The 27,915-nt window shown below is 40.2% G+C and overlaps 1 protein-coding gene and 1 long non-coding RNA gene across 26 annotated transcripts in view; one reads left to right on the top strand and one right to left on the bottom strand.

Moving 5' to 3' along the window:
• Positions 1-7,336: 7,336 nt before the first annotated feature.
• LOC145538042 (uncharacterized) lies at positions 7,337-12,569 on the bottom strand. The gene is made up of 2 exons (XR_014076607.1): positions 12,375-12,569; positions 7,337-10,501 (listed from the first exon to the last, which is right to left on the bottom strand). It is a non-coding gene; the product is annotated as an uncharacterized LOC145538042 (long non-coding RNA).
• A 167-nt stretch (positions 12,570-12,736) lies between these two features.
• The window catches only part of MTR (5-methyltetrahydrofolate-homocysteine methyltransferase), a 246,445-nt gene continuing 231,266 nt past the window's right edge, over positions 12,737-27,915 (top strand). For 13 of the 25 annotated variants that reach the window (XR_014076594.1, XR_014076593.1, XR_014076592.1 and 10 more), the window contains exons 1-2: positions 12,737-13,150; positions 25,472-25,686. Coding sequence is in view for 20 of the 25 variants with exons in the window: in XM_081569312.1 (XP_081425438.1) it covers positions 13,117-13,150; positions 25,472-25,686 (249 nt within the window). In the remaining 5 variants the exon portion in view is untranslated. The remainder of the gene's footprint in view (positions 13,151-25,471; positions 25,687-27,915) is intronic. The other 12 variants (XM_081569313.1, XM_081569307.1, XM_081569309.1 and 9 more) reach the window with 2 other exon arrangements.

The raw sequence follows: 27,915 nt of genomic DNA, 5'->3' as shown, positions 1-27,915 counted from the left end.
CTTTGACAAGCTTTATTACGTTATAGAGGGAGAACACTTTTTTCACAGCTCAGTTATTGCCAGCAATGTAATATGGCTGAAGTTAAGTTTTTCCAGTAGATGACATAGCATACTTTATAAATAGGTTTCTTTGCTTCTGAGTTTTTAGCTAAATGCAATGAAATATCAGGGGTTCTGCTGGTTTCTTTGATAAAACAAAGCCAATCCTTGAGTAGTGTGAAATTAGGAAGACCTAAGGATAGAAGGAACATACAAAATGGGAAAATTCTGAAATACCCAAGATTCAAGACCAGAAAAATAATAGTAAATGTTTGACATTTAAAAAAAATATTCTTCATATATATAATATGTTTATATGGTTATCTCTTGGGGAATATATTTGGGATACTGGTGTTTTACTTTCTGGCTTATCCAAAGATTAACTGTATTTAAGATAAATGGTAACTGTTGCCTCGTTAGCTGAACTAAATATTGTGAATTTCCAGAGAATAGAAACAGACACCCCAAAAGACTTTTAGCACTTAAAACATTTTAGGTAGAAATCATAGTCAGCTCTTCATTATTTAGGACTACATGGTCCAGTTAGTGGATTGCAATGCCTTACTCATACTGCAAAGCAGGAACCTCACCATGGAAGTTAGTTTCATTGCCAAGGAAGAAGATGGAATCACTAGGTAAAATGTGTTTTGGGGGGATTATTTATTGATTCCAGGTTTCTGTGCTTTTTTCAGAGCTTGTTAGTATGTTAGATTCTCACGAGATGACCATATATAAGTGCTCTGTTTTTAAACAAACAGGTGTCAATAGCAATAGTTATGATGGAGGACAAGTCAAAAGCTGCTATTTTTATAGCTCTCCAGGCAGAATTTCTCCTTTTTTGCCTTTTAGTTTTACTATCTGGTAAAGAGAAGGTGTTAGAGGGAAGAGTTGGTAGGAAAGGACTAATTCTCACCAACAGTAGAGGTAAGTTCTTTAACTGCGGAACCTTTACATACTTCAGGTGGATTCATTTTGTGTAGCAGGAATTCTTGATGTTTCTGCCAGCTCTCGGTGAGTGTCCCCACTGTGACTGGATGGGGCATTGCCACACATCCTTCCATGTCTATGTGGAAGCCCCTTGCAGAGAACACCAATGGCTCCTGCCATCCATATCTGTCAGCTTTCATTCATTTTTCTGCTCATGCTGTGTATGCTGTACCTTCCCTGTTTTCCCATCTTGTTGACAGCTTGTAAAGAATAAAGCAGGAATTCTTTTTATATCTGAATCCTTAATAATCAGAAGAATTAGAAACAAACAAAAACAGTGTAAACAGCAATTGAAGTGTTACTAGAAAAACAGTCATGTGCGTGTTAACCTATAGTCTTTTTATTCAGATTTTTCTAGATTTCCACCAGTAGCTGGAAATGGGATATTTTCCATTCATGACTGTCCCATAACTTAATATTTTTACACAATTGGCCCATTTAGAACCTTCAACCTTTGTAAGTTTCCTTTAATTTGCTTCATTTTATTAAGTAGCTGATAGTTTACAAATTTCTGAAATCTGAGTCCTTGAGTTCAATGCCAGACACTTTTGGGGTGGTGTTTAGGTGAACTGTGACTCCTTATTCTACTTCATGCAGGTGCTATATTCCAGCTATATAGGGAGAAAAACAGGAAGATATTCTGCCTTTGAGGCTATTAGCGGGAATTTGTGGTGTTTTACGATTGGTATAGGTAGTTCATCTTCCTAAAATTTTAGTTTCTTTACAACATTCAAGCAAGAGAATGGATCAACACTATCTGCTAACAAATGAAAAAGGGAAATAAACTCTGAAACACTTAATAAACATGTTTATACTCTCATTTTAGAAGTTATTTTTATTTCTGAAGCTGAATTATTGATTAAACAATTTGTAAAAGAAAAGGAATCCCTGTTTTATTATTATTATTATTTCAACTAATAACCAGTTTCTTTGGTTAACCACAAACTTTCCTCACTTAAAATGTCCATCATCACTTAAAACTCTCATTTGGTTTAGCATTTGCCTTGTTTAAAGAATTAGAGACTGGCTTGTTGGGTAGAGGGTAAATTTGAGATGAGGAATTAAGGTTGGCTCAGTTAGAGGTGAGTGATGAATGGACTAGGGAACGAAATGGATTAGGAAGAAATTTTTACCCCAGATATCATTTCAGAATCCCCAGTAGGTATTTTGAAAATGTATGGCACCCCCAGCCCTAACCCCGGAGCTTCTAGTTGTGAAGGTCTGGGTTAAGACCTGGACATCTGCATTTTTTTTAAAGCTCCATGGATAATTCTATTAACCCTCAATTGAAAACCACTGGATTAGAGGTAATGGAAAGGGTCATTAGTAATCAGGAAGTATAAAACAAATAGAGAAGCTCTTACTGGAAAGGCTAATAGTTGGACCACATGAATGGCCACGCCAACCCCTGTACCATCTGGTTGGTGATATACAAATACTGGCAATGGCTGAATTTCAGATGGGTACACTTGGCTTCAAATTCTTTCCTGCTGCGTACCTGATTCACACATATTCATGAAATAAGCTGGAGATGAGCTCTCTACAGCCTTTAAGTGAAAAGAAGCAAATCAAAATGATACAAGGTCAGAAACTTGTATTTCTTTTTTAATTAATTTTAATTGGAGTATAGTTGATTTACAATGTTGTGTTAATTTCAGGTGTACAACAAAGTGAATCAGTTATATATACACATATATTCACTCTCTTTAAGATTCTTTTCCTATACAGGTCATTACAGTGTACTGAATAGAATTCTCTGTGCTATATAGTAGGTTATTATTAGTTACCTGCTTTACATATAGTAGTGTGTGTATGTCAATCCCAATCTCCTAATTTATTCCTCCCCGTCTTTGTATTTTAAGAAGTAGCTAATTGTTACCAAACTGACAAAGACTCACCCACAGTTGCCTTGGGTTATTTGACAAGAAGGCACTGAGTGTGTTCAACTGTGTCCATGAACTTTCTCAAATACCAAGGAGCCTGTGTAGTGATTTAACTGCCCTGTGTGTGATGTTCTCATATTTCAGATGGAATCAGCAGAGAAGGAGACAAGTGTTTTTTTCCCTTTTGGATTCATTAATTAATAACTCCGTACTTGGTGTGTTAGTCACTCATCCATGTCCGACTCTTTGTGACCCCATGGACTGTAGCCCGCTAGGATCCTCTGTCCATGGAATTCTCCAGGCAAGAATACTGGAGTGGGTAGCCATTCTCTTCTCCAGGAGATCTTCCCAACCTGCAGATGGAACCCAGGTCTCCTGCGTTGCGGTCAGATTCTTTACCATCTGAGTTATCAAGCAGCTGACAAATCATCATTCTTTTTAAGCTGGGAGCTGGAGATGGTTGTGATCCATCAATGGGAATCCCTAAACAAGGATTCCCCAGGACTTTAAAGTCTTTTCGAAGTAATCTCCAAAGCACTGCAAACTTCTGTGTTGATAAAACAAATGGGCAGAACTGATGGCAAATTGGAGTATCAGTAATAAATAAATCATTTCTTACTAATGATTTAAACATTAGGAATTCTTTTCAACTACTTTCTTTTCAACTACTTTCAATGATAATACTTAGAACAAAGAAACAATCCACCTGAAAAATGGGCAGAAGACCTAAGCAGACACTTCTTCAATGAAGACGTACAGATGGCCAACAGGCACATGAAAAAATATTTAACTTCGTTAATTATTAAGAAGTGCAAATCAAAACTACAATGAGGTACCACCTTACACTGGTCAGAAGGACCATCATTTAAAAGTCTACAGATAACAAATGCTGGAGAGAGAGTGGAGAAAAGAGAACCCTCTTACACTGTTAGTGGGAATGTAAATTGGTACAGCCACTATGGAAAATAGTATAGAGGTTCCTCAAAAAAAAAAAAAAAAGAGTGGCCATAAGATCCTGCAATCCCACTCCTCAGCATATATCCAGAAAAAACTAATTGGAAAAGACACATGCACCCCAGTGTTCACTGTAGCACTATTCACAACAGCCAAGGCAGGGAAATAACCGAAATGTCTATCGACGGATGAATAAAGAAGATTAGTATATATATACAATAGAATACTACTCAGCCATAAAAAAGAATGAAATAATGCCATTTGAGGCAACACGGATGGACCTAGAGATTATCATCCTAAATGAAGTAAGTTAGAAAGAGAAAAACAAATACCATATGATATCATTTATATGTGGAATCTAAAATGCAACACAAAGAACTCGCCTATGAAACAAATAGACTCACAGAACAGATTTGTGCTTTCCGTGGAGGAGGGAAGGACTGGGAGTTTGGGGTTAGGAGATACAAGCTATTATGTATAGAATGGATAAACAACAAGGTCTACTGTACAGCACAGGAACTATATTCAATATCCTGTGATAAATCATAAGGGAAAAGAATATGAGGAAGAATGTATATATATGTATAACTGAGTCACTTTACAGTAGAAATGAACAGAACCTTGTAAATCATTAAAATAAAGAATAATCCTTAGAATGATTTAACTTTAGTTGCTAAGTTGTGTCCAACTCTTGTGACCCCATGGACTGTAGCCCACCAGACTCCTCTGTCCATGGAATTTTTCAGGCAAGCATACTGCAGTGGATAGCCATTTCCTCCTCCAGTGGATCTTCCCAACCCAGGGATCAAACCCGGACTTTTTACCACTGAGCCACCAGGGAAGCCCTTGGAATGAGTTAGCCAATCAGAAAAGCACCTCTGCATAACCAAGGCAGCACAGGCTGGTACCAAGAATGCTTTCTGAGACAACCACAATTGTCAAGTTTCACTAGATAAAGGTTGTGGTAATTGTTTACATGATTTCTTTTAGATTTGATGTGTATTTATGAGAAAACACTTAAAACATATTTATCCAAGCATATAAAATATTCCAATTACAATCTCTGACTGACTTCATCTTATAAAATATTCAGTATGTACTATTTCATGTTAGCTAAAACATATAATTTATGCTAGATACCAGACCAATTAATTTTTGATAGTTTATATTTTACTCTTTCATTAAATACTTTGAAAAAGGTTGATCAGAATGTTTAACACAATGGAATTATTTCCTGATTTTATACATGATTTTTATATAACTATTCCCAAACACGACTTCAGTACACATAAGCACACACACTTACCAAAGGAGTTCCATACCTTTTTAGCATCCCTCCCCTTGTTTCATGAAAAACTTAAAAAGTGTAGCTACATATTATACTGCACCAATGAGAAAGATTTACGTAATAAAAATTTTAATTCTATTACTACAACAGCATTTTAATCTCGACATAACTGCCTTTACAAGATTCTGTGCAATATTTATTTCTCAGTGGTTTTTAAACGATTCCTCAAAATAAAGATTTGAGTTTATTTGAATTGAAAATGAAGTCAGTTTTTTTTTTTAACTACAGAAAGTAAGGCTGATGTACTTAATCATTTAGCTTTACTGGGGTAATTAGGCTACATGGAGGACATTTTCCATTTTTTCAATTATCTAAATCTGAGGCTCCAATGTTTTGATGAAAACATAATTAAAACACATGATAATATAAAAGCATTTTATTGAAAGAAAAAAGGAATTGGCAAAGCTGTTTAAAACTAACAACTTCCCCTAACTTTTTCTGAATACAGTGGACTAAATAAGGAGTCTTTAGGAAAAAAGTGGAGAAGGCAATGGCAGCCCACTCCAGTACTCTTGCCTGGAAAAATCCCATGGACGGAGGAGCCTGGTAGGCTGCAGTCCATGGGGTCGCTACGGGTCAGAGACGACTGAGCGACTTCACTTTCACTTTCCCTTTCATGTATTGGAGAAGGAAATGGCAGCCCACTCCAGCGTTCTTGCCTGGAGAATCCCAGGGACGGGGGAGCCTGGTGGGCTGCCGCCTATGGGGTCTTACAGAGTCGGACACGACTGAAGCGACTTAGCAGCAGCAGCAGCAGGAGAAAAGTAACAGGAGTCATTTATAGTTGCTAAGTTCGAGGAATGGCACAGCTACAGCTTAGAAGAAATCTGAGTTTCTGTTTGAGAGATCACCCCAGTGATATGGGCTGCTCCCCTCAAAACTGCCATGTGGAAACAGAAACTTGTGTATGTTTTAAGCCACTGTATTTAGAATATCTGTTACAACAGCTTGGCCTTTCCCTAAGTAATACAGTAATAGTAACTTTGACAGTTTCCTCACCTAGCTGTATAGCTACAGTTATGATATTTTAGATAAACTAAACATTTTAACTTTTACCTTTTTATTTCTCAACTTTATATGAGTTTTGATAGAAGGACATTTTGTACCTAATTTGACACATTCATTCATTCATTTTACAACCACTGTATTTTACAGCCACTAATATCCAGAATGCTGCATGGTGTGGCCAAAAAAATTATTTAATAAAATAATACTAGCACATATCAAAGTGTCTTAAATTCAATGAAGTATAATAATATAGGAACCATAAAAATTAATCCTAGGCTATATACAGACATGGAAGAGGAGCATATAGTGATTTGGAGAAATCAGAATGAGGTGAAGAGTTTAGACAGCAATTTTTAAAAAAGATCTGACAGAAAAAATGGAGGATAGGTGACAAAAGGATGAGAGGAAACTAACAAAGCAATAGCAGAATTAAAATCTGCATCAGAAATGGATTTTATAAAGACAGCAATTACTTTGCAAAAATCAGAAGTGGAAGATGGATATCTTAAGTTAAATGTTTTTAAACTCTAAAAATTATAATTATTCTAAAGTAACAGAATGGTTGAACAGAAGCAATAATCAAATATATCACTAAATAAGATTTTCTTAAACTGAAAAAAGGATTTAAGCATGCAAGCAAAAGAGCACACAGTATACTGGGCAAAAATCAATGAAGAAAAACTAACACCTAGACATATTCTGCCATTCAAAAAAGATAATTTTCAAGATAAGAAAATAATGTAACCAGACAGAAAAAAGACAATCAATAAAACATAAGTCATCTGGGCTCAGACTTCTCTCTAACATGAGATGCAAGAAGACAATACAGGAAAGATGGAGAAGATTGAAATAGCTGTCCCTCCAACAAAAAAACAACTGAATTGGCAGGAGATGTCTGAAGCAACTAGTTTGGAAAGCTGGGCTGGTAGAACACTTGTAGAGCCTGGAGAAAGTCTATTGAAGCAGCTGAATCTCAGGCAGTACCAGGTACCATCTCCCATCCTTCAACCCTGTGGCAGGCAGCTGTGAACAGAGGCAAGCATTCCTGGTGCAGCTTGCTATAGTCAAGGTGGGTAACAAGGAGCTTATCCTCCAAAAGTCGAGGTCATGTGTTTTGAGTGCTAATTGCTGTTTTTGATCACTGAGGAGCCAACACAGAAGTCAAGCATTATTTCAACCCACATGGGCTGAAGTGGCTTTCCAGCAAGGAGGGGATTCAAAGATGGGATCTATTTTTCACTTTATGGGAACCAGCCATTTAAGGAAATCTTTGTAAGGCCAAAGACAACTGCAGAGATGATGGAAGGGATCAGTGATCTTACCTAACACATGATACAAGTGCTGCGAGGTTAGTTTGGAAAATTCACATGGCTCTAGCCCTCAACCAGCAAAAACTAGCAAGCCCTGAAGAGTGGGAGAATTAGACTTCCAGAATTACTACATTATACTCAGAAGGTCTAGTTCTCAACAACAACAAAAAAATGTAAAACATACCATTGTAAAACTTTCCAAACAGGAAAGTATGACCCATTCATCAGAAATAAAAAATTTGAGGGACTTTCCTGGTGGTTCAATGGTTAAGACTCCTTGCTTCCAATGCAGGGGGTGTGGGTTCAATCCCTGGTTGGGGAACTAAGATCCCACATGGCACATGACATGGCCAAATAAATGAATAGAGTCTTAGAAAAGATGACATTTAAAAAGAGAAAAGCCATCCAGATTAGAAAGAAAGTGAAATTATCTCTGTTCTACAGATGATATGATCTTATATGTAGAAAATTCTAACAAACCTACAAAAATTTGTCAGAGCCAAAAGAATTCAGCAAGGAGATTTAACATCAACACCTCAAAATCAGCTGTATTTCTACACACTTGCAATTAACAATCTGAAAAGGAACCAATGAAACAGTTCCATTTACAATAGCATTAAAAAGTAATACCATTTTCCTTCCTGCCCACCTGTCTTACTCCATCTGGGCTGCTCTAACAAAATACCACAGGCACCTATAGGTAGGGTATTAACAACAGATTTATATTTCTCATAGTTCTGGAGGCTGAGAAGTTCAAGATCATGGTGTTAGCGTGGTTAGATGAGAACCCAAACTTCTCTGTATATCCTCACATAGCAGAAGGGACAAGGGAGCCTTACTGGGCCTCTCTTACCAGGTCCCTAACTCCCTCTGATGGTTCCACCTTCATGACCTAGCCACATCCCAAAGCCCCTAACACCGATGAGCATTAGGATTTCAACATATGAATTTGGAGGGGACACAAACATTCAGCCCATAGCACCATTATTTTTTCTTACATTGTAGTCCAAATCTATCTCCTTACATGAATTTCTTGGGTTTTCATATTTTGAATGAACTTTCTTTTCTCTAGTCACTAGCTTTCCCCTTGTATTTCTGTTATTCCATTTATTATGATCCACTTTGTCTTATTCACTCATAATTTGTCTTGCAGGATCTTTGCAGAGCAAATCCTATTCTGAACATCTTTATGTTCCCCCAAAGCATCTGACATGGTGCCTATCCACTTTGGGTACTGAACTGGCATTTATTTGATAGAATTTTCTAAAGCTCTGCTGTCAATATTAATTATACACTTTGATAATCTGAACAGTGCCATAGGTTTCAGTTTCTTTGAAATTAATTTAGTTCCTAATTAAAAAAAAATCCAAGATTGAACACACTACAGAACTAACCTTGCACTGCACATTAATGGTTTTTGACAAATTGAATAATTGGTGATTAAATATTTACTTGAAGAAAAAACACATTATTTAATTTTAATGTTTTCAGGCTACAGTTCATTTCTGTGTGACATCCAAATTGATGGTTTTAATAAGATCTATATTAAGGTTCTTAATACCAACTGGCTGGCCAAGTGTAGAAACCACCTCAAATACTATTAGAAGTACTTATACATGGGTATCCTTAATCACATACCAGGTATAGTACTTTCACACTTTAAAGGGGAACAACAATACCAACATGGTTGTCTGTCACCTGAGACACTAGCTTTCTAGAAAGACTGAGGCAATACTTGAATGACTCTGAAAACTAGTGTTGTCCAGTCATTATAGCAGAAGATACGCAATCTCCATCACAGAAAACCAGCTGCACCTTCATCTCAGGAACAGGGTTAAAGATCTCAGCAGCCAGGTGAGCATTCCTGAGTTCCTTGGTCTACGCCTCCATTCCTAACCAATACTCAGTCCCACCCTCCCATAGTTGCTGAGAGGCAGGTGTTTCTTTACCAAGATTAATAACTTTAATCAAGTTATAGTCAGCTTGACCTAGGGATTATTTTGCTTTATTTAATGTTAACACTAGTGAAATTTATCTTGTGTGTGTGCTAAGTTGCTCCAGTTATGTCTCACTCTTTGTGAGTCTATGGACTGTAGCCCGCCAGGCTCCTCTGCAAATGGGGTTCTCCAGGCAAGAATACTGGAGTGGGTTACCGTGCCCTCTGCCTGGGATCTTACCCACCCAGGGATCAAACCCCCCATCTCTTATGTCTCCTACGCTGGCAGGTGGGTTCTTTACCACTGGCTCCACCTGGGAGATTTATCTTACCATTGGCAAATAAAGGAATCATATTTCCAATTTTAGAGAATGATTACAGCTTTCAAATTACATCCTGGTTAAGACAAAATAAACAAACAAAAAACCCCTCTTTCTGCCAGTAACAAGTCTGCTATGGAAGCTGTGCTAGCAGTGTTCATCAGATAATGTCCAAAAAATGGTGATTGCAATATTTCTCCAGTAATTTACCCTTGTGAACACTATTTAGTCACATGTCACCTTGTGCCAGGTATTAAATGTTACTGTGGCTATATAACAAGACCAAGACAGAAAAAGTCTGTCTTAAAATAAGACTTTCGTGTTTTAAATAAACTTATTTACTGCCTATTATCTGCATATGTGCTCTGCTTAGTCACTCAGTCATGTCTGACTCTTTGCGACCCCATGAACTGTAGCCCACCAGGCTCCTCTGTCCATGGGGATTCTTCAGGCAAGAATACTGGAGTGGGTTGCCATGTCTTCCTCCAGGGGATCTTCCCAACTCAGGGATCAAACCCTTGTCTCCTGCATTGGCAGCTGGATTCTTTACCACTGAGCCACCAGGGAAGCCCCAACCTTTTATTTATTTATTTACCTTTGGCTGCACGGGGTCTTTTGGTGGTGAGGGCTTTCTCTAGTTGCCGATACAGTGGCTTCTCTTGTTGCAGAGTACAGCCTTCAGGCACACAGGCTTCACAAGTGGTGTCACATGGGCCCTAGAGCACATGGGTTTCAGTAGTTGTGGAGCACTGGCTTAGTTGCTGCGAGGTATGTGAGATCTTTCTGAACCAGAGATCGAACCCATGTCCCCTGGATTGGCAGGTGGCTTTTTAATCAAGGGACCACTGGGGAAGTCTCCATTAACCCTTTAAACATTAAAGTTTTATCTGTCTCCAAACACCAAGTAGGAATATCTCCCATTGAAAATATAGAATATTTAAGATTCCAGGGTTTCATGAATGAAAACATTTGTTTAATGTTAACAGTGAGGCAACATTTTATAAAGTCACTTCAGTCTATAAATTAAGGCCAGGGAATCTGAGTAACAATGGAAATTGCAAGCAATTTGGTGTGTCCATTTTTCTGGAAAGAGGGCTCTTTCATCAGCTGTTCAAAGGAAATATTAGGGCTTAGTGATAAACAGGAGGAATGTTGAAACCAGTTTTCCCAGGTTTGAAGCCGAGCTTTACCACCTCTTAGAAGTGTGACCTTGGGCAGCTTGTTTAACTTCTCTCTGGTCTTTTTTTTTTTTTGTCTTTTTCTTCTAGGTTAGTTAAGTGAAGCAGTGAGGGTGGAGAAGAAACAACAAAATCTGCAACTGGTTGTGATCAATGACTTGTAAACAGCATTGCACTCTTGCCCTCTGATCAGCCAACCTCTCTTTACTTTGGTTTTCTCATCAGTAAACAAGGATGGTGACAGACACTAGCTTATAGAGATCCTCCTCCAGGGTACTAATTTTGCTTTATAAAGATATACTTGATTATCATTTGTCCTACCCTCTAGGCCAAGTGTCCCCAAACTCTGGACTGAGGATCAGTACCTCTGGTCAGATCAGCAACGACATTAGATTAGAAATAAAATGTACAATAAATGTAATAAGCTTGAATCACCCTGAAACCATCCCCCGCCCCCTGGGCCATGGAAAAATTGTCTTCCATGAAACTGGTTGTTGTTGTTGTTCAGTTGCTAAGTCGTGTCCAACTCTTTGCGACCCCATGGACTGCAGCACGCCAGGTTCCCCTGTCCTTCACTATCTCCTGGAGTTTGCTCAAACTCATGTCTACTGAGTTGATGATATCATCCAACCGTCTCATCTTACACAACTGTCCTTTATTTTCAAATTCTCTCAAGTGCTGTTTCTACCCACTAGTTTCTCTCTACAAAAATGGCCTTAACTTGGCACACACTTTCTCTTTAGAACTCAGCTTCTCCTTTGAAATCTTCCCCCAACACCCTTGGGGTTCTGAGTTTATTTGGTATACTACATGTGATTCTTTTTTTTTTTCTGTTAAATAATTATTCTTAATCAGATTGTGAGTTCTTCCTCTTGAGAGAAAGGTGGGGATGTGATGTAGCTTGTCTGTCTTTGCATTCCAAGAGTGTAGTCTAAAGTCTGACACATAGTGTGTGCTTGCTGCTGCTGCTGCTGCGTCGCTTCAGTCTTGGCCGACTCTGTGCGACCCCATAGACGGAAGCCCACAAGGCTCCTCTGTCCCCGGGATTCTCCAGGCAAGAACACTGGAGTGGGTTGCCATTTCCTTCTCCAATGCATGAAAGTGAAAAGTGAAAGTGAAGTCGCTCAGTCGTGTCTGACTCTTCGCGACCCCATGGACTGCAGCCTACCAGGCTCTTCTGTCCATGGGATTTTCCAGTGTGTGCTTAGTAAATGTCAAAAAGTGACAATTAACATGCATATATGTACTTCAGAGTTTCCCAGCACGTTCACACGATCCTACTACTAATCCCTACAACAACCTTGTAAAACAGTAATTATCACCACCCTATCATTTCCTATTTTATAAAGTGTAGAGTGGAGCCTGAGATTATCTTGCCCAAAGCCAATTAACAGTAAAGCGTGACTAGTACCTGCTCTTCCAGACTTCAAGTACCAGGCTCTTGACATCATATTAATACATTTTGAAGTCAGCGCCAACTTCGCACCAGGATTTAAATTTGGGGAGACCACTGGTGGCCACACTTCAGACGCTGGTCTGAGATGCGCAAAACCTCAGAGGGGCACCTGGGATCCCGAACTACATCTCCCAGAAATCCTGGGGCGGCGGTGGGAGGGGGGTGGGCAAAGCCTCATGTGACTGGTTGAATCGGTCAGCCAATAGAGTCGCTACGAGCTCCTATAGACCAATCGCGGGCCTGAAGAGGAGGGACCTCCGACCGCGAGGCCGGATTGCGCGCAGAATAACAGTATTCTGAATTACCCAAACCCACCCGGGACTGCGAGCCCTGGCCCCGCGCGTCGGCCGCGTCGTCCTCCTCTTCGGGTCCAGCCCGCGTCCTCCTGTCGACTCGGCCTCCGGTCGCGCTGGTTTAGCCGCCAGGCCTTTGCCGAGGACAGGCCAGGTGACCGAGAAGAAAGCACGTGTATGAGCAGCGGTCTGGGCAGGGGTCCTCCTGTCAGCGCCGCGCGGCGCTCGGGCCCTGAAGGAAGCCCCGCTGTCGGGTCTGGTTGCGGGGAGGCCTCTCAGTGTCCCTGGGACCCAGACCTTCTGTGAACTACTGGCCCGGAGCTGGCTGGCGTGGCTCTGGGCCTTCACGTGTGGAGGGTGCGTTTTCCCGCCGCGTCCCTGGCCCGAGGAGAAGACTCCGCAGCATGTCCCCCACGCTCCAGGACCTGACGCCATCTGGTAATGCTGCGATCCACTCTCCGCGCTTCGGTGTTTTATTACCTCCTAAACCCTAGGGTGATTTAGTTACCACCCGGAGACACCTGGTTAGCTTTCCCCGGGGGCGGGCGGCGCCTCTGAAAGTGAGAACCCTGAGGTCCCGTGTTTTCTCGCTGCCTGCGTTCCTTCTCTCCCCGACCCACCCGGCGTCTTCCCCAGGTAGCTGCGGCTAAGTCGCTTCAGTCGTGTCCGACTCTGTGCGACCCCATAGACGGCAGCCCAACAGGCTCCTCCGTCCCTGGGATTCTCCAGGCGAGAACACTGGAGTGGCTTGCCATTTCCTTCTCCAAGACAAACCATCAAATCCATAAAGCACGCCCCGACCCGTGCCTTCGAAACATATTCTGAGCGCCAGGGTAACTAAACTTTTCAGTTTGATGTACCGTATTCCATCTGGGCCTTATAGAAGTTTTATGTTTATTGAGCATCTAAGCCAAAGAAGGTCCATGTGCTGAGAAATGAGGAAGCCCAGAAAGCTATTTAAAACTGCATTGAACTTTTTTTTTCCACTTCGAGGTTAGAACAGTAGTTCTGCCAACTCTAGTGTGTGTAAAATCACTATGTTAGAATAGATCAATGGGTACTCAGTAGGTTGGGATAAGGGGTAATAATTCCAGGTGATTTTGATGTTGGTGACTCTCACATGAACAATGAGGAAAAAAAAAAACTAACACAATAATTAAGTATATCAATATTTTCAGTTTTAAAATGAGCTCTAGGTCTTTAATGCCCTCCCTGATTGTAATTTGTGAACAAATACACCTATTAAAACTTGTGAGGTATGAAGTAGCAAATGAAGAAACAAGAGAATCAGTAATAAGGACGTAACAGTAGATGTGACAGATAAGCATCTTCAGCTCAGGAATTCCATAACTCTGAAATTTTTCAGAGGTGAGCTAGTGACCCTTTTTATTCTAAGGTCCTGATAAATGGGACCATTAGAATTGTTCATGAAACAGGTGGATATGTGACTAAGAAACATTTTATCACTGTTGCTGTAAAGTGAGACCTATATCTCCCACAGGGGTATCATTTACTTATTTGAACAATATTTTTTACTGATGACTTCTGACCTTCCTTTTCCCATGTAATTTTAAAAGGAAGTATGTGATTTCTCTTTTATCTGAATGTATCTGGAGCAAAAACCGCTGAAGATTTAGAATAGTTTGAATAGTGATATTTTTACAGCAGATGAAAGGAAAATTGTTAAGTGTTTGAATCTAGCTCAGCTTGCTGACCCCAAGGCTCACCTCCACAGCTGAACACCAAGTCAATCAAGTTAAATCAAGTCTTGGGCCCCTGAAGGAGCTCTGAGCCAGACCCGTGGGCCTAGAAAAAACTTCAGAATTATTTCTCCTTCTCTTTATATGGAGAGCCTGTATGTTGGGATGAAAATCAGTTTTAACTTCCTAAAAACCCTTACTTATTGATGTCCAGTCTTAGTGAAGCTCTTGGATGAATAAATCTGGAAATTCCTGAATCTCAGAGTTGGGCCTTAAGCCTGAGTGTCCATGACCTCAGGCCATGGTTGTACCTCGTTAGGATGGAGGCTGTGGGCTGGCGAATACTTCTTGTGAGAAAAGTTTTAACTATAGCATCTAAAGATTGCTTAGTTTCATCATTGCTTACTAGTATTGTGTATTGGGTTGGCCAAAATGTTCGTTCAGGTTTTTCTATAAGATGTTATCTGGAACTCAGTTGATAAACGATTAATGAAAGAGTGAGTAAATGAGCCACTGAATTGCTATTAGCCAGTTACATGTTTCTAATCCTTCCCATTCTCATTAAAATTAAAAGGAAAATAGTATATTTCAGAAATGGAATATTGCACAAGCAAAGGGATGTCTACAAATGTAGCAAGTTGGTGCAAACTAGAAGTTAGAGGTTCAGAAATGAAGTGTCTTGCAAGGGACTTATAGGGTAGTAGTTAAATAGTCTTTAATATAGTTAAGTCAGGAAACTGCTGGAGAAGGCGATGGCAGCCCACTCCAGTACTCGTGCCTGGAAAATCCCATGGACGGAGGAGCCTGGTAGGCTGCCGTCTATGGGTTGCACAGAGCTGGACACGACTGAGCGACTTCACTTTCACCTTTCACTTTCATGCATTGAAGAAGGAAATGGCAACCCACTCCAGTGTTCTTGCCTGGAGAATCCCAGGGATGGGGGAGCCTAGTGGGCTGCCATCTATGGGGTCGCACAGAGTCGGACACGACTGAAGTGAGTTAGCAGCAGCAGGAAACTGCTGAGAAAAGTGTTGGGATCCTTTGTTTATAATGCAAAATTCTTTTTCTTGCTCTGTTTTCCCCAGTTAGTGCAGTGGATGTGGGTGTCCTAAGTAAATCAGAGCTACATGGGATCATTCTGTCTACTGAGTAAATGTGTTCTTGACAGCAATTTATTACTTAAAATCATGTGTATTTGGGGTTTATTGGTTTATGCCCTCATCTTGTCTTTAGGATGGTTCTTGTCTTAAGGAACCATTATTTAGGAAAAGTGATACTATCTGACTTACCCACCTCAACATCTAATTGGTCCTTTAACCAGTTAATCCCATGTTTGTTTATTCTTTGGAGCATTTACTATGAATCACGGTATCATTACTGGGAAATAAAATATTAATGGGTAGAAAAAAATCACCCAAGTAAAGTACATTGACTAGGTCCTCTCAAGCTGGGAAAAACATTGTGATCTCTTAGGCTCACTAGACAAGGACATTCCTTGTGTCTTTCTCTTTTAGACTGTGTTATTTATATATATCACCCCAGCTGGTACCTGCAATGCAGGAGATGCAGGAGACTCGGGTTCTATCCCTGGGTCGGGAAGATCCCCTGGAGAAGGGCATGGCAACCTACTCCAGTATTCTTGCCTGCAGAATCCTATGGACAGAGGAGCCTGGCAGGCTACATAGAGTCCATTGAGTCGCAAAGAGTTGAACAGGACTAGAGCAACTGAACACACACATGTATATCTTAAACATAAAAATACTTCTCAGTGTTGTAACTAGTGAGATAACTGAAGGACCTGCAAAGCTATATTTTTATGTTCAGTTGTGAAAGATGTTAGGGAGAGTCTTTGCTGTTTACAACCTAACTAGTTAGGAGTAAAATGTATAGAATGTTCTAGACCTAATGAACTGAATACAGATAAATACCAGTTTTTTTTGTTGTTGTTGTTGCTTATGGAACAGCGACATTGCAATGCCTGCTCATCGTGTCAAGGGGAACAGTTGTTAAGGTGACTTACTGTCATAACAAGGTTCTGGAGGGGCAGTGGTAATTAGATGCTAGTGAAAGCTAATCTGCTACTGGAAAACACTGGGGAACACATGAAGATTAGAACAGTGAATGATTATACCAACATACATGGGAGGAGGGTTTTTTAGTTTCTCTTACCTTAAATCATATGTTATCCCCCAAACAATAAATAAATGGAAAAGGTAGAAGCATTGGTTTTTTAAGGACCTCAGTTGCAGAGGAGTTTTATATTCAACTGTGATAATTCCCACTCATATTTGTTTTAATATGTGTTCCCTTTTACCTCTATTTTCTGTTCACAATTCCCCTGCTCCTGTTTCACATATTTCATCATATTTTTACATTTCCTTGTAGACTCGAGTCTGTGTATATATTTTTCATTTATATAAATAAAATCCCAGTAGTTAGCCATTTCTGACTTCCTCACTCAATATTCTGTTCTACAATAGAGCAATACAGTGGTAGATCTGGTTACCACTCAGTAGTATTCCACACACGAGCATCCTGCACATTTGACTCTGCCATTTCCCAGGGTTGTCTCCAATTTGCGACTTCTCTAATATCCTCTGATGTGTTCTCTATGCATCAGTGGAGCTTTTGTTTGGGAAATACACTCAGGAGTGAGATTGTTGAGTTTTCTACATGCTTAATTTTACTGACTCCTGCTAGGTTGCTCTCCAGAATGACTGTATCTGTCTATGTTCCAAAAAGCAAGGGTTCTGATTTTCTTGGGTATTATCCAGTCTTCTAATTACTGCCCATCCATTGCGTATATATTGGTTTTGTTTTGTTTTAATTCATGTCTCTCTGATGGCTTATAGTTGAAGCATCTCTTCATATACTTGTTGAGTATTCAGTTTTTCCCTCCCTTGATTTACCTATTCACATCTTTTGCCCATTTTTCTGTTTAATTTCTAATTGATTTGTAGGAGCTCCTGGTATATTATAGATTTTAGTCTCTTCCAGGTTTTTTTTTTCTTCTTTTGACTGTGCTGTGTGGTTTGCAGGGTCTTAATTCCCTGACCAGGGATTGAACCCTGGGCCCCAGCAGTGAAAGCGCAGAGTCCTAACCACTGGACCGCCAGGGAAGTCCTAGTACCTTTCAGTTTGACATGCAGAATCTCCCTTCAGTTGATAATCTGTTTATTACTTTTGTCAGTGGTGACTTTCATTTGACAGAAATCCTTAGTTTTTATGTAATCAAATTTACTTTTTTAAAAAAACATTATAGGTTGAGCTATTTAAGTCTTTAGATGTCTTGCCCTGTGCTAAGTGAGAAGATATTCTATATCTTACTCTCCTTATTTTATAATATCTTGTAGTATATAATAATATTTGGTAGGCCAAGTAATCTCTTTCTACTTTTTTAAAGTTAACTTAGCTCTTTCTGGGCTTTTAGTCTTCCACATAAATTTCAGAGTAAGCTGGTCAAGTTTCTTATAAAAAAAATTACATGTTTTGTTTAGAGTTTTTTTTTTTAAATAAATTTATTTATTTTAGTTGGGGGCTAATTACTTACAATATTGTAGTGGTTTTTGCCATACATTGACATGAATCAGCCATGGGTTTACGAGTTTTTTAAAAAACCTTTTGTCTCTTACATATATGATAACTCTTAACAAGGTATCAGAATTTGTGTGGGGATGGGGTTGTTTTATGGTAAATGGTGAACTATCTTAAAGATTGAAAACAATTTATATTTCTGATTTGAAAAGTGAGTACATTAGAGGCCTCTTGGAAAAATGCTTAGACGTTTTTTGAAAATAGGACAAGTGTGGGTGCACTCCATTGTTAGATTTGCAGTGAGTAGAGAAATGCCAAACCAACTCTGATGAAGGATACCAGGGTGGGCGGAGGTAAGGCATTTCTTTTGTTGTTATGTTAACTTTCCTTTCTTATTTCTATCTCCTTAAACTCCTGTGTACTTGGTCAGTGGAGGAGATAGAAGTACAAAGACATGTGAATCATATGGTATTTACTGATCATTTTGGTGGCTGCTGCTGCTAAGTTGCTTCAGTCATGTCCGACTCTGTGCGACCCCATACATGGCAGCCCACCAGGCTCCCCCGTCCCTGGGATTCTCCAGGCAAGAACACTGGAGTGGGTTGCCATTTCCTCCTCCAATGCATGAAAGTGAAAAGTGAAAGTGAAGTCCTTCAGTTGTGTCCGACTCTTCGCGACCCCGTGGACTGCAGCCTACCAGGCTCCTCCGTCCATGGGATTTTCCAGGCAAGAGTACTGGAGTGGGGTGCCATTGCCTTCTGATGGTGATAATTTTAGTTGCTAAGTCATGTCTGACTCTTGCGACCCCATGGACTGTAGCCCGTCAAGCTCCTCTGTCCATGGGATTTTTCAGGCAAGCATACTGGAGTGGGCTGCCATTTTCTTCTACAGGGGATCTTCCTGACCCAGGGATTGAACCCCGGTCTCCTGCATTGCAGGTGGATTCTTGACCAACTGAGCTACCTTCCTGATAAACTACTGACCATTTTGCTGATGCCAAAAGACATTTCTTTGTAGAAAAAACTGGGATTTTTTTTTTTTTCCTCAAAGGTTTGAATACTTTTTTGTTTATTTTTTAAGACTTTTTTCCAATGTGGACCATTTTTGTTTTTTTAATTTATTTTTTAATTGGAGGAAGATTGTTTTACAATGTTGTGCTGATTTCTGCCATACAACAATAAGAATCAGCCGTAATTATACATATATCCTTTCCCTCTTAAAGCCTCCCTCCCCTCCCCCCATGCCACCCCTCTAAGTCATCACAGAGTGCCAGACTGGGCTCCTTGTGTTATATAGCAACTTCTATTTTACACTTTGTTGTTGTTCAGTCACCAAGTTGTGTCCAACTCTTTGCAACCCCATGGACTGTAGCACGCCTGGCCTCCCTGTCTCTTACCATCTCCCACAATTTGCCCAAGTTTATATCCATTGAATTGGTGATACTATATATATGTTGATGCTGCTTTCTCCATTAATCTATTCTCTCCTTTCCCACTGTGTCCACAAGTCCATCCTCTATATCTACATCTCCAGTCCTTCCCTGCAGATAGGTTCATCAATTCTGTTTTTCTAGATTCCATATATAAGTGTTAAAAATGATATTTGTTTTTCTCTTTCTGACTTACTTTACTCTGTTTAAATAGGTTCTAGGTTCATCCACCTCACTAGAACTGACTCAAATTCATTCTTTTTTATGGCTGAGTAATATTCCATTGTTATTTATGTACCGCATCTTTATTCATCTGTGGATGGACATCTAGACTGATTCCATGTCCTGGCTATTGTAAATAGTGTAGCAATGAACACTGGGGTACATTGTGTCTTAGAATTGTGGTTTTTCAGAGGATCTATGCACAGTAGTGGGATTGCTGGATCATATGGTGGTTTTATTCCTAGTTTTTTAAGGAATCTCCATACTGTTTTCCATAGTGCCTGCATTAATTTACATTCCCACCAACATTGGAGGAGGGTTCCCTTTTCTCCACATCCTCTGTAGCTTTTATTGTTGGTAGATTTTTTTTGATGATGGCCATTCTGACTGGTGTGAGGTGATACCTCATTGTAGTTTTGATTTACACTTCTCTAGTAACTAATGATGTTGGGCATCTTTTCATGTGTTTATTGGCCACCTGTATGTCTTCTTTGGAGAAATGCCTGTTCAGGTCTTCTGCTCATTTTTTGAGTGGGCTGTTTGGTTTTTTTTTTTGATATTATATTGAGCTGTATGAGCTGCTTATATATTTTGGAGATTAACCCTTTGTCAGTTGTTTTGTTTGCAATTATTTTCTCATTCTGACTGATGACTTTTCATCTTGTTGATGGTTTCCTTTGCTGTGCAAAAGCTTTTAAGTTTAATTAGGCCCCATTTGTTTATTTTTGTTTTTATTTCCATTACTCTAGAAGGTGAGACAAAGAGGATATTGCTGTGATTTATGTCCAAGAGTATACTGCCTATGTTTTTCTCTAAGAGATTTAGTTTCTGGGCTTACATTTATTTAAGTCTTTAATCCATTTTGAGTTAATTTTTGTGCATGGTGTTAGGAAATGTGCTAGTTTTATTCTTTTACATGTAGCAGTCCAGTTTTCTCAGCACCATTTATTGAAGAGGCTGTCTTTTCTCCATTGTATATTCTTGGATTCTTCCTCCTTTGTCAAAGACGTGGTACCCATAGGTGCATGGGTTTACCTCTGGGCTTTCTTTTTTTTTTTTTTAATCATTTTTGTATATTCTCTTATATTTGTGTTTTAAGTAGTTAAAATCACAGTATAAATTCAACTTTTATTCTTCCTTTTTCCATATTGTAGTTTTTCCAATGAATATTTTAGTAATTTCATGATATTCTATTAAGTAGGCATAATCATCTACTGTTTTTTTTTTTTAATTTTTTAAAAATTTAATTGGAGGCTAATTACTTTACAATATTGTGGTGGTTTTTGCCATACATTCGCATGAATCAGCCATGGGTGTACATGTGGCTTTCTGCCTTATTCTGTTGGTCTATATTTCTGTTCTTGTGCCAGTACCATACTGTCTTGATGACTATAGCTTTGCAGTATAGTGTGAAGTCAGGAAGGTTGATTCTTCATGTCTCTTTTTCTTTCTCAAGATTGCTTTGACTCTTTGAGGTCTTTTGTGTTTCCGTACAAATTGTGAAATTATTCTGGTTCTGTGAAAAATACCATTGATAGTTGATAGAGATTTCAATGAATCTCTGGATTGTTTTGGGTAGTATGATTATTTTCACAATATTGATTCTTCCAATCCAAGAACATAGTATATCTCTCCATCTGTCTTGTTTCATCTTTGATTTCATTAGTGTCTTATAGTTTTCTGCATACAGGTCTTTTGTCTTTTTAGATAGGTTTATTCCTAGGTATTTTATTCTTTTTGTTGCATTTGTGAATGGGATTGTTCCTTTAATTTCTCTTTCAAATTTTTCATTGTTAGTGAATAGGAATGCAGGGATTTTTGTATATTAATTTTAGATCCTGTGACTTTACTATTTTCATTGATTACTTCTAGTAATGATCTGGTGGCATCTTTAGGGTTTTCTATGTATAATATCATGTCATCTGCAAACAGTGAGGGTTTTACTTCTTCTTTTCCTTCTGGATTCCTTTTATTTCATTTTATTCTCTGTCATGGTTCTGTTTTCCAAAACTATGTTGAATAATAGTGGCAAGAGTGGGCACCTTTTTTAAGCCCTTTTTTTGATGTGGACCATTTTTAAAGTCTTTATTGAATTTGTTACAATATTGCTTCTATTTTATGTTTTGTTTTTTTGGCCCTGAGGCACGTGGGATCTTAGCTCCCCAACCAGGGATCAAACCTGTGCCTCCTTCGTTGGAAGGTGAAGTCTTAACCACAGGACTACCAGGGAAGTCCCTTGAATACCTTGGATAACTAACAGGGACTATTATATAGCACATGGAACTCTGCTCAGTGTTATGTGCCAGGGGAGGGAGGTTTGGGGGAGAATGCACACATGTATATGTATGGCTGAGTCCTTTTGCTGTTCTCCTGAAACTACTACAACATTGTTAATTGACTATACACCATTACAAAATAAAATGTTTAAAGTTTGGGGAAAAAAATTAGATTGCACACGTGCATGCATGCATGACCTTCTCCCTCCTCCAGCTTCCCTCTGCCACCACCGTGTCCACATCCTATGTTCCCACCAGTTGGGTGATTCAGTCACACGTGCTCTCATTTTAGGAAGGGTTGCAGCTGCCTTCTTTGAAAAAGAAAGAAATTCAGTTGAGCACATAGGTTAAAGTTTTTAATCTTTCTTTTTATTCCCCATCTGAAAGGATCTCCACGTAAATGTTTTCGCTGATTATTGTGTTTGCTTTGCCACATTAAAGTTCATCTCTAAACCTGCAAACATGCCATTCCTGCCTCCTGCCCCAACATGAACAGAGCTGAGAGCTTCAGGCTTCCGTGATGCTTTTTCTCAACCACTGGACTTGTGGAGTATAAAAAGTAACCTTTAGAGTTTCGATCCTAGCTCTACTTTTTATTAGCTGTGCAATAATAATGACATAATAGGAGTTGCTAACATTTGTGGGGTGATTATACCAAGGTTATATGTCTCATTTCATGACTTTTATGATATGAGAGTCCCAGTTGTTAACATCTGGACTATGCCTTCAAATGCATCATCTCGTTCTGTTGTCACATGTCCTATGATAAGGCAAAACACAGTCTGTCCAAAACCCCATAGCTACTTTTGAGAGCTCGGACTAAAACCAAGATTTCTTGGCTTTTTTTGTCCTATCTCCATTAGCTTAATCATATCAAATTCTGGGTTCTTCTTAGCTGAAGGACAGCCACATCATGGGGTGTCTAAATTAATGCCACACCTGAATTGCCTTTGTTGACATTAATTGGAAATGACCAGACCACTGCCCGGTTGCCTACTCGTCTTTCTATTATACATGTCTCATTAAGTCCAGCCTTTTCTTCACACTTTCAGGAAGTGACTTTTTTCCTTTGGTGCTTGAGGTGCTACTGCTCAGATTTTTGGATCTTAACTTTGTTCCTTTTTCAGGAACAGCTTTCTTTCCCCTATTAGCTCAATAAACAAAATTAGCCAGTGAGTTAGTTTTGGAAAGGAATAGTAAACCCTGAAATAAACATAATGCCCTTTGGGAAAGAAACCAGATACCGACAAATTTACTTTACAGGTTGCTAGAACAACCTTTCTGAAGCCTATTAAGAAGTAATTCAGTAAAAATAGCTCTATGCTGCTGCTGCTGCTGCTGCTAAGTCACTTCAGTCGTGTCCAACTCTGTGCGACCCCATAGACGGCAGCCCACCAGGCTCCGCTGTCCCCGGGATTCTCCAGGCAAGAATACTGGAGTGGGTTGCCATTTCCTTCTCCAGTGCATGAAAGGGAAAAGTGAAAGTGAAGTCGCTCAGTCGTGTTCGACTCTTAGCGACCCCACGGGCTGTAGCCTACCAGGCTCCTCCAACCATGGGATTTTCCAGGGAAGAGTACTGGAGTGGGGTGCCATTGCCTTAGCCACCATCTATCCCCTGTTTCTATATAGAATACCTAAGACTCTGGACAGTAAGGTCTGGGTTTTAAATTTGCACCACTGCCAGTTTACAAATATTCATACATTACTGGTTTGGGTTTAAATGACCTTCTCTTGTCATCTTTCCTCACTGTTTTGCTGTGTCAGTTTAGGAAATACTTATTGAACACACTTAAGTGCTGGATACTGTCTTTGGTGTTGCTAGGGATACAAATGAGTTGGCCTAATCCCAGTCTTCCTCCAAGAGGCTTAAAGAGCTTAGAGCCAGCTGCATTTTACTCCAGATTTGCTCCCCTCTCAGGGAGCACTGAAGCACATGTTGACAAGAGAGGTGGGTGTCATTGTGATTTGTTTTGAGTAACTTTGTAGTAACTTTGGTAGGCAGTAGGGAATTGTTGAAGGTTGGAAGCATTGTTGAAGCATTGGAAGCAACTGGTTTAAACATGCATTTTAGGAAGATGAATCTGGTGCATAGGATGGATTGGAACATGGGGTGACCAGGTATAGTCACCCTGGTGGTTGAGAGGACACTTTGTATGACACTTGATTTTTTTTTTTTCTTTTGACAAAGCATCTTTGTATCTGATCTCCTTTAACCCATAAGACAATTCCGTGAAGTTGAGATGAGTAGGCATTAGTTTTCATGGATGCAAACTGAAGCTCAGAGAGGACTTGTGATGGCTGGATGTGTAGTAGTGTCTTGAGGAAAGGGCTGGCACTGGGATGGAAGGTGGGCCCAAAGTGGATGGCATTTTGGATGCCCGAGCTATAGGGCTTGAGATCTGAGTAGATGTTGATTATCAAGGAGAATGAGGAGTCACATAACACTGAGGTTGTCAGGTCAGTCTTCTGGGAAGGGTGATGCATTCGCAAAAATAGAGCAATCAGACAGGGAATGTGGCAAGTTTGGTTTTGGATGGTAGATTGAGGGGCACGCTGTAACAAGTGGACAGCTTGGAATCTGAGTCTTGGATTGGAGCCCAGTGTTGTTGATAATTAGAAGATCAGGGTGACTTTAGGGAGTGATTTCAGTAGCATGGTGGAGGAAGAAGCCAAAGCATGAAGATAGGTTGAGGTAGGATTGCTGGAGGTGGGAAGGTGTAGATGGGAGGGACAGTGGGAGGTGTGGGTGGAAGTGATCACATGTTCTTCTTTATGTGCGGAGGGAACCAAGCTGCAAGAGGATTTTGTGGTGTGTGTGTGGTGGTGAATTTGAGGAGCTCCCCAAAGAAGACTCTTTTGTACAGGATTAGGTGAAATCACCTCTGAGTTAAAAAGATGAGAAGAATTTTGTGCTAAAGGCAAGCAGAGGGCTGGGACAGCAGGTATGGGGAGTGTTGTTGAGGGAGCTGAGAAAAGGTGAACCAAAGAAGAGGCTCAAATTTAGGAATCTGCGATGATTCCAATCAGCATGGTTTTGTGGCTTTCCAGTAGTTCTTGGAGACCAGAAAATAGGATTGGAAGGAGTAGGCATTAGGGCTTTTCAAGGCCGGGTAGCCTGTCATGGGTTCTGGTGGTAGGTGGAAGAGACTGTCAGACTTAACAGTCTAAATGGCAATTTGGAATGATTGATGGCTTTCAGTTATCAAACCAAATCTTCTTATTCTGGGCACATGCACAGAACCAACAGGGAGGGAGTCCTGAAGACCTCCAGCAGCTGGCCTGGGCTTGTAGCAATTGGCTCTTTGCTGTCTGTTGTGCTCATCTTTGAAACAGGAATGAGTACAGCCTACCTTAGCTTTGGTGTAGTGCTATACCAGTGACTCTGTGCTGTGTACAACCTCTTGTTTCATTAAGCATTGTTATAACTTAATGAAAACATTTTGGGGCAGCCTTTTTCAAAGGCTGCAGGATTGTGAGAATATATTTATGAGCCCCATTTACTCCCTGTTGTGAATTATTTTAATTTAGTCTGCAATCCCTCTCCACACCTGTTTTTCCCCTTTCATTTTGGAAACTCACATTTTCACTTTCTTTAAAGCAGGGATGGAGAAGACCCTGCAAGATGAGATTGAAGCCATCCTGCGGGAGAGGATTATGGTGCTTGATGGAGGGATGGGGACCATGATCCAGCGGCACAAGCTGAGTGAAGATGACTTCCGAGGACAAGAATTTAAAGATCATGCCAGGCCCCTGAAAGGCAACAATGACATTTTAAGTATAACTCAGCCCAATGTCATTTACCAAATCCATAAGGTAAAGCTTCCTTGAGTTCTTAAATTTTCATCTATCATTCTGCAAGTCATTTTGCGTCCTGAGGGCAGACCACCGTGCTAAGTGCTCTGAGGGAGACAGAGAAAGTGGTGATTTATTCAGAAAGAGCTGGCTTATTCAGAAAGCAGGTTTCAGTTCAGTTTGGTTGCTCAGTCATCTTGGCGACACCATGGACTGCAGCACACCAGGCTTCCCTATCTATCACCAACTCTTGGAGCTTGCTCAGACTCGTCCATAGAGTCGGTGATGCCATCCAACCATCTCATCCTCTGTCGTCCCCTTCTCCTCCTGCCCTCAATCTTACCTAGCATCAGGGTCTTTTCAAATGAGTCAGCTCTTCACATCAGTTGGCCAACGTATTGGAGTTTCAGCTTCAACATCAGACCTTCCAATGAACACCCAGGACTGATTTCCTTTAGGATGGACTGGTTGGATCTCCTTGCAGTCCAAGGGACTCTCAAGAGTCTTCAACACCACAGTTCAAAAGCATCAATTCTTTGGCACTCAGCTTTCTTTTTAGTCCAACTCTCACATCCATACATGACTACTGGAAAAACCATAGCCTTGACTAGTCAGACCTTTGTCAGCAAAGTAATGTGTTTGGTTTTTCATATGCTGTCAGGTTGGTCATAACTTTCCTTCCAAGGAGTAAGCATTATTTTAATTTCATGGCTGCAATCACCATCTGCAGTGATTTTGGAGCCCAGAAAAATAAAGTCAGCACTGTTTCCACTGTTTCTCCATCTATTTGCATGAAGTGATGGGACCGGATGCCATGATCCGAGTTTTCTGAATGTTGAGCTTTAAGCCAACTTTTTCACTCTCCTCTTTCACCTTCATCAAGAGGCTCTTTAGTTCTTCTTGGCTTTCTGCCTTAAGGGTGGTATCATCTGCATATCTGAGGTTATTGATATTTCTCCTGGCAATCTTGATTCCAGCTTGTGCTTCCTCCAGCCCAGTGTTTCTCATGATGTACTCTGCATATAAGTTAAATAAGCAGAGTGACAATATACAGCCTTGACGTACTCCTTTTCCTATTTGGAACCAGTCTGTTGTTCCATGTCCAGTTCTAACTGTTGCTTCCTGACCTGCATACAGGTTTCTCAAGAGGCAGCTCAGGTGGTCTGGTATTCCCATCTCTTTCAGAATTTTCCACAGTTTATTGTGATCCACACAGTCAAAGGCTTTGGCATAGTCAATAAAGCAGAAGTAGATGTTTTTCTGGAACTCTCTTGCTTTTTCGATGATCCAGCAGATGTTAGCAATTTGATCTCTGGTTCCTCTGCCTTTTCTAAAACCAGCTTGAACATCTGGAAGTTCACGGTTCACTTATTACTGAAGCCTGGCTTGGAGAATTTTGAGCATTACTTTACTAGTGTGTGAGATGAGTGCAATTGTGCGGTAGTTTGAGCATTCTTTGGCATTGCCTTTCTTTGGGATTGGAATGAAAACTGACCCTTTCCAGTCCTGAGGCCACTGCCTTTCCTTTGTTGTAATAGAAATTGTCAGTACTAGAAGATTTAAAATTGGCCCTTGAAGAGGTTGGTTCTACAAGTTTTTCTGCTAGGCCTTCTAATGTGTAGTCAAATTGCATTGTAAAATTCCAGTACATTGTAGATTGGGAATGCCATCATGGGTATGTATTGCTTGATTCAGTTACAATTTTTATGCATGCATGCTCAGTCATGTCCAACTCTTTGAGACCCCATGGACTGTAGCCTGCCAGGCTCCTCTGTCCGTGGGATTGTCCAGGCAAGAATACTGGAATGGGTTGCCATTTCCATCTCCAGGGATCTCCCTGATCCAGGGATTGAACCTGTGTCTCCTGCATCCCCTGCATTGCAGGAGAATTCTTTACATTGAGCCACCAGGGAAGCCCAATATGGATACAAACATCAGTTCTTATTATGCAGTTGGTGAAATCACCACCCTTCCCCAACCATTAGCTTCCTGAGGGCACTAATTTATGCCTGTTTTTCACTACTGAATTCCAACTGCTTAGAACAGTATCTTGCACAAAGTAAGGCAGTGAATGTTTTTCAAGAGGGTGAATCTTTGTCTTCTGTGTTAGATAGGCAACTAGAAAGAACAGCAAGTTTCCCAGGATAGGGACATGAATCAAAATGGCAGTAAATACAATAAGGTGTATCTGGCTGTCCCATTTGTGTGGGATATTGACTAGCCGGGGTTCTCTGGATGTAGAGACCATGT

This window comes from Giraffa tippelskirchi, chromosome 2 (assembly GCF_054371585.1).
Source record: "Giraffa tippelskirchi isolate mGirTip1 chromosome 2, T2T-mGirTip1v1.2.pri, whole genome shotgun sequence".
In the NCBI taxonomy this organism is placed as follows: Eukaryota; Metazoa; Chordata; class Mammalia; order Artiodactyla; family Giraffidae; genus Giraffa; species Giraffa tippelskirchi.
The sequence above is the reverse complement of the archived record's forward strand: the minus strand, read 5'-3'. Positions and strand labels throughout refer to the sequence as shown.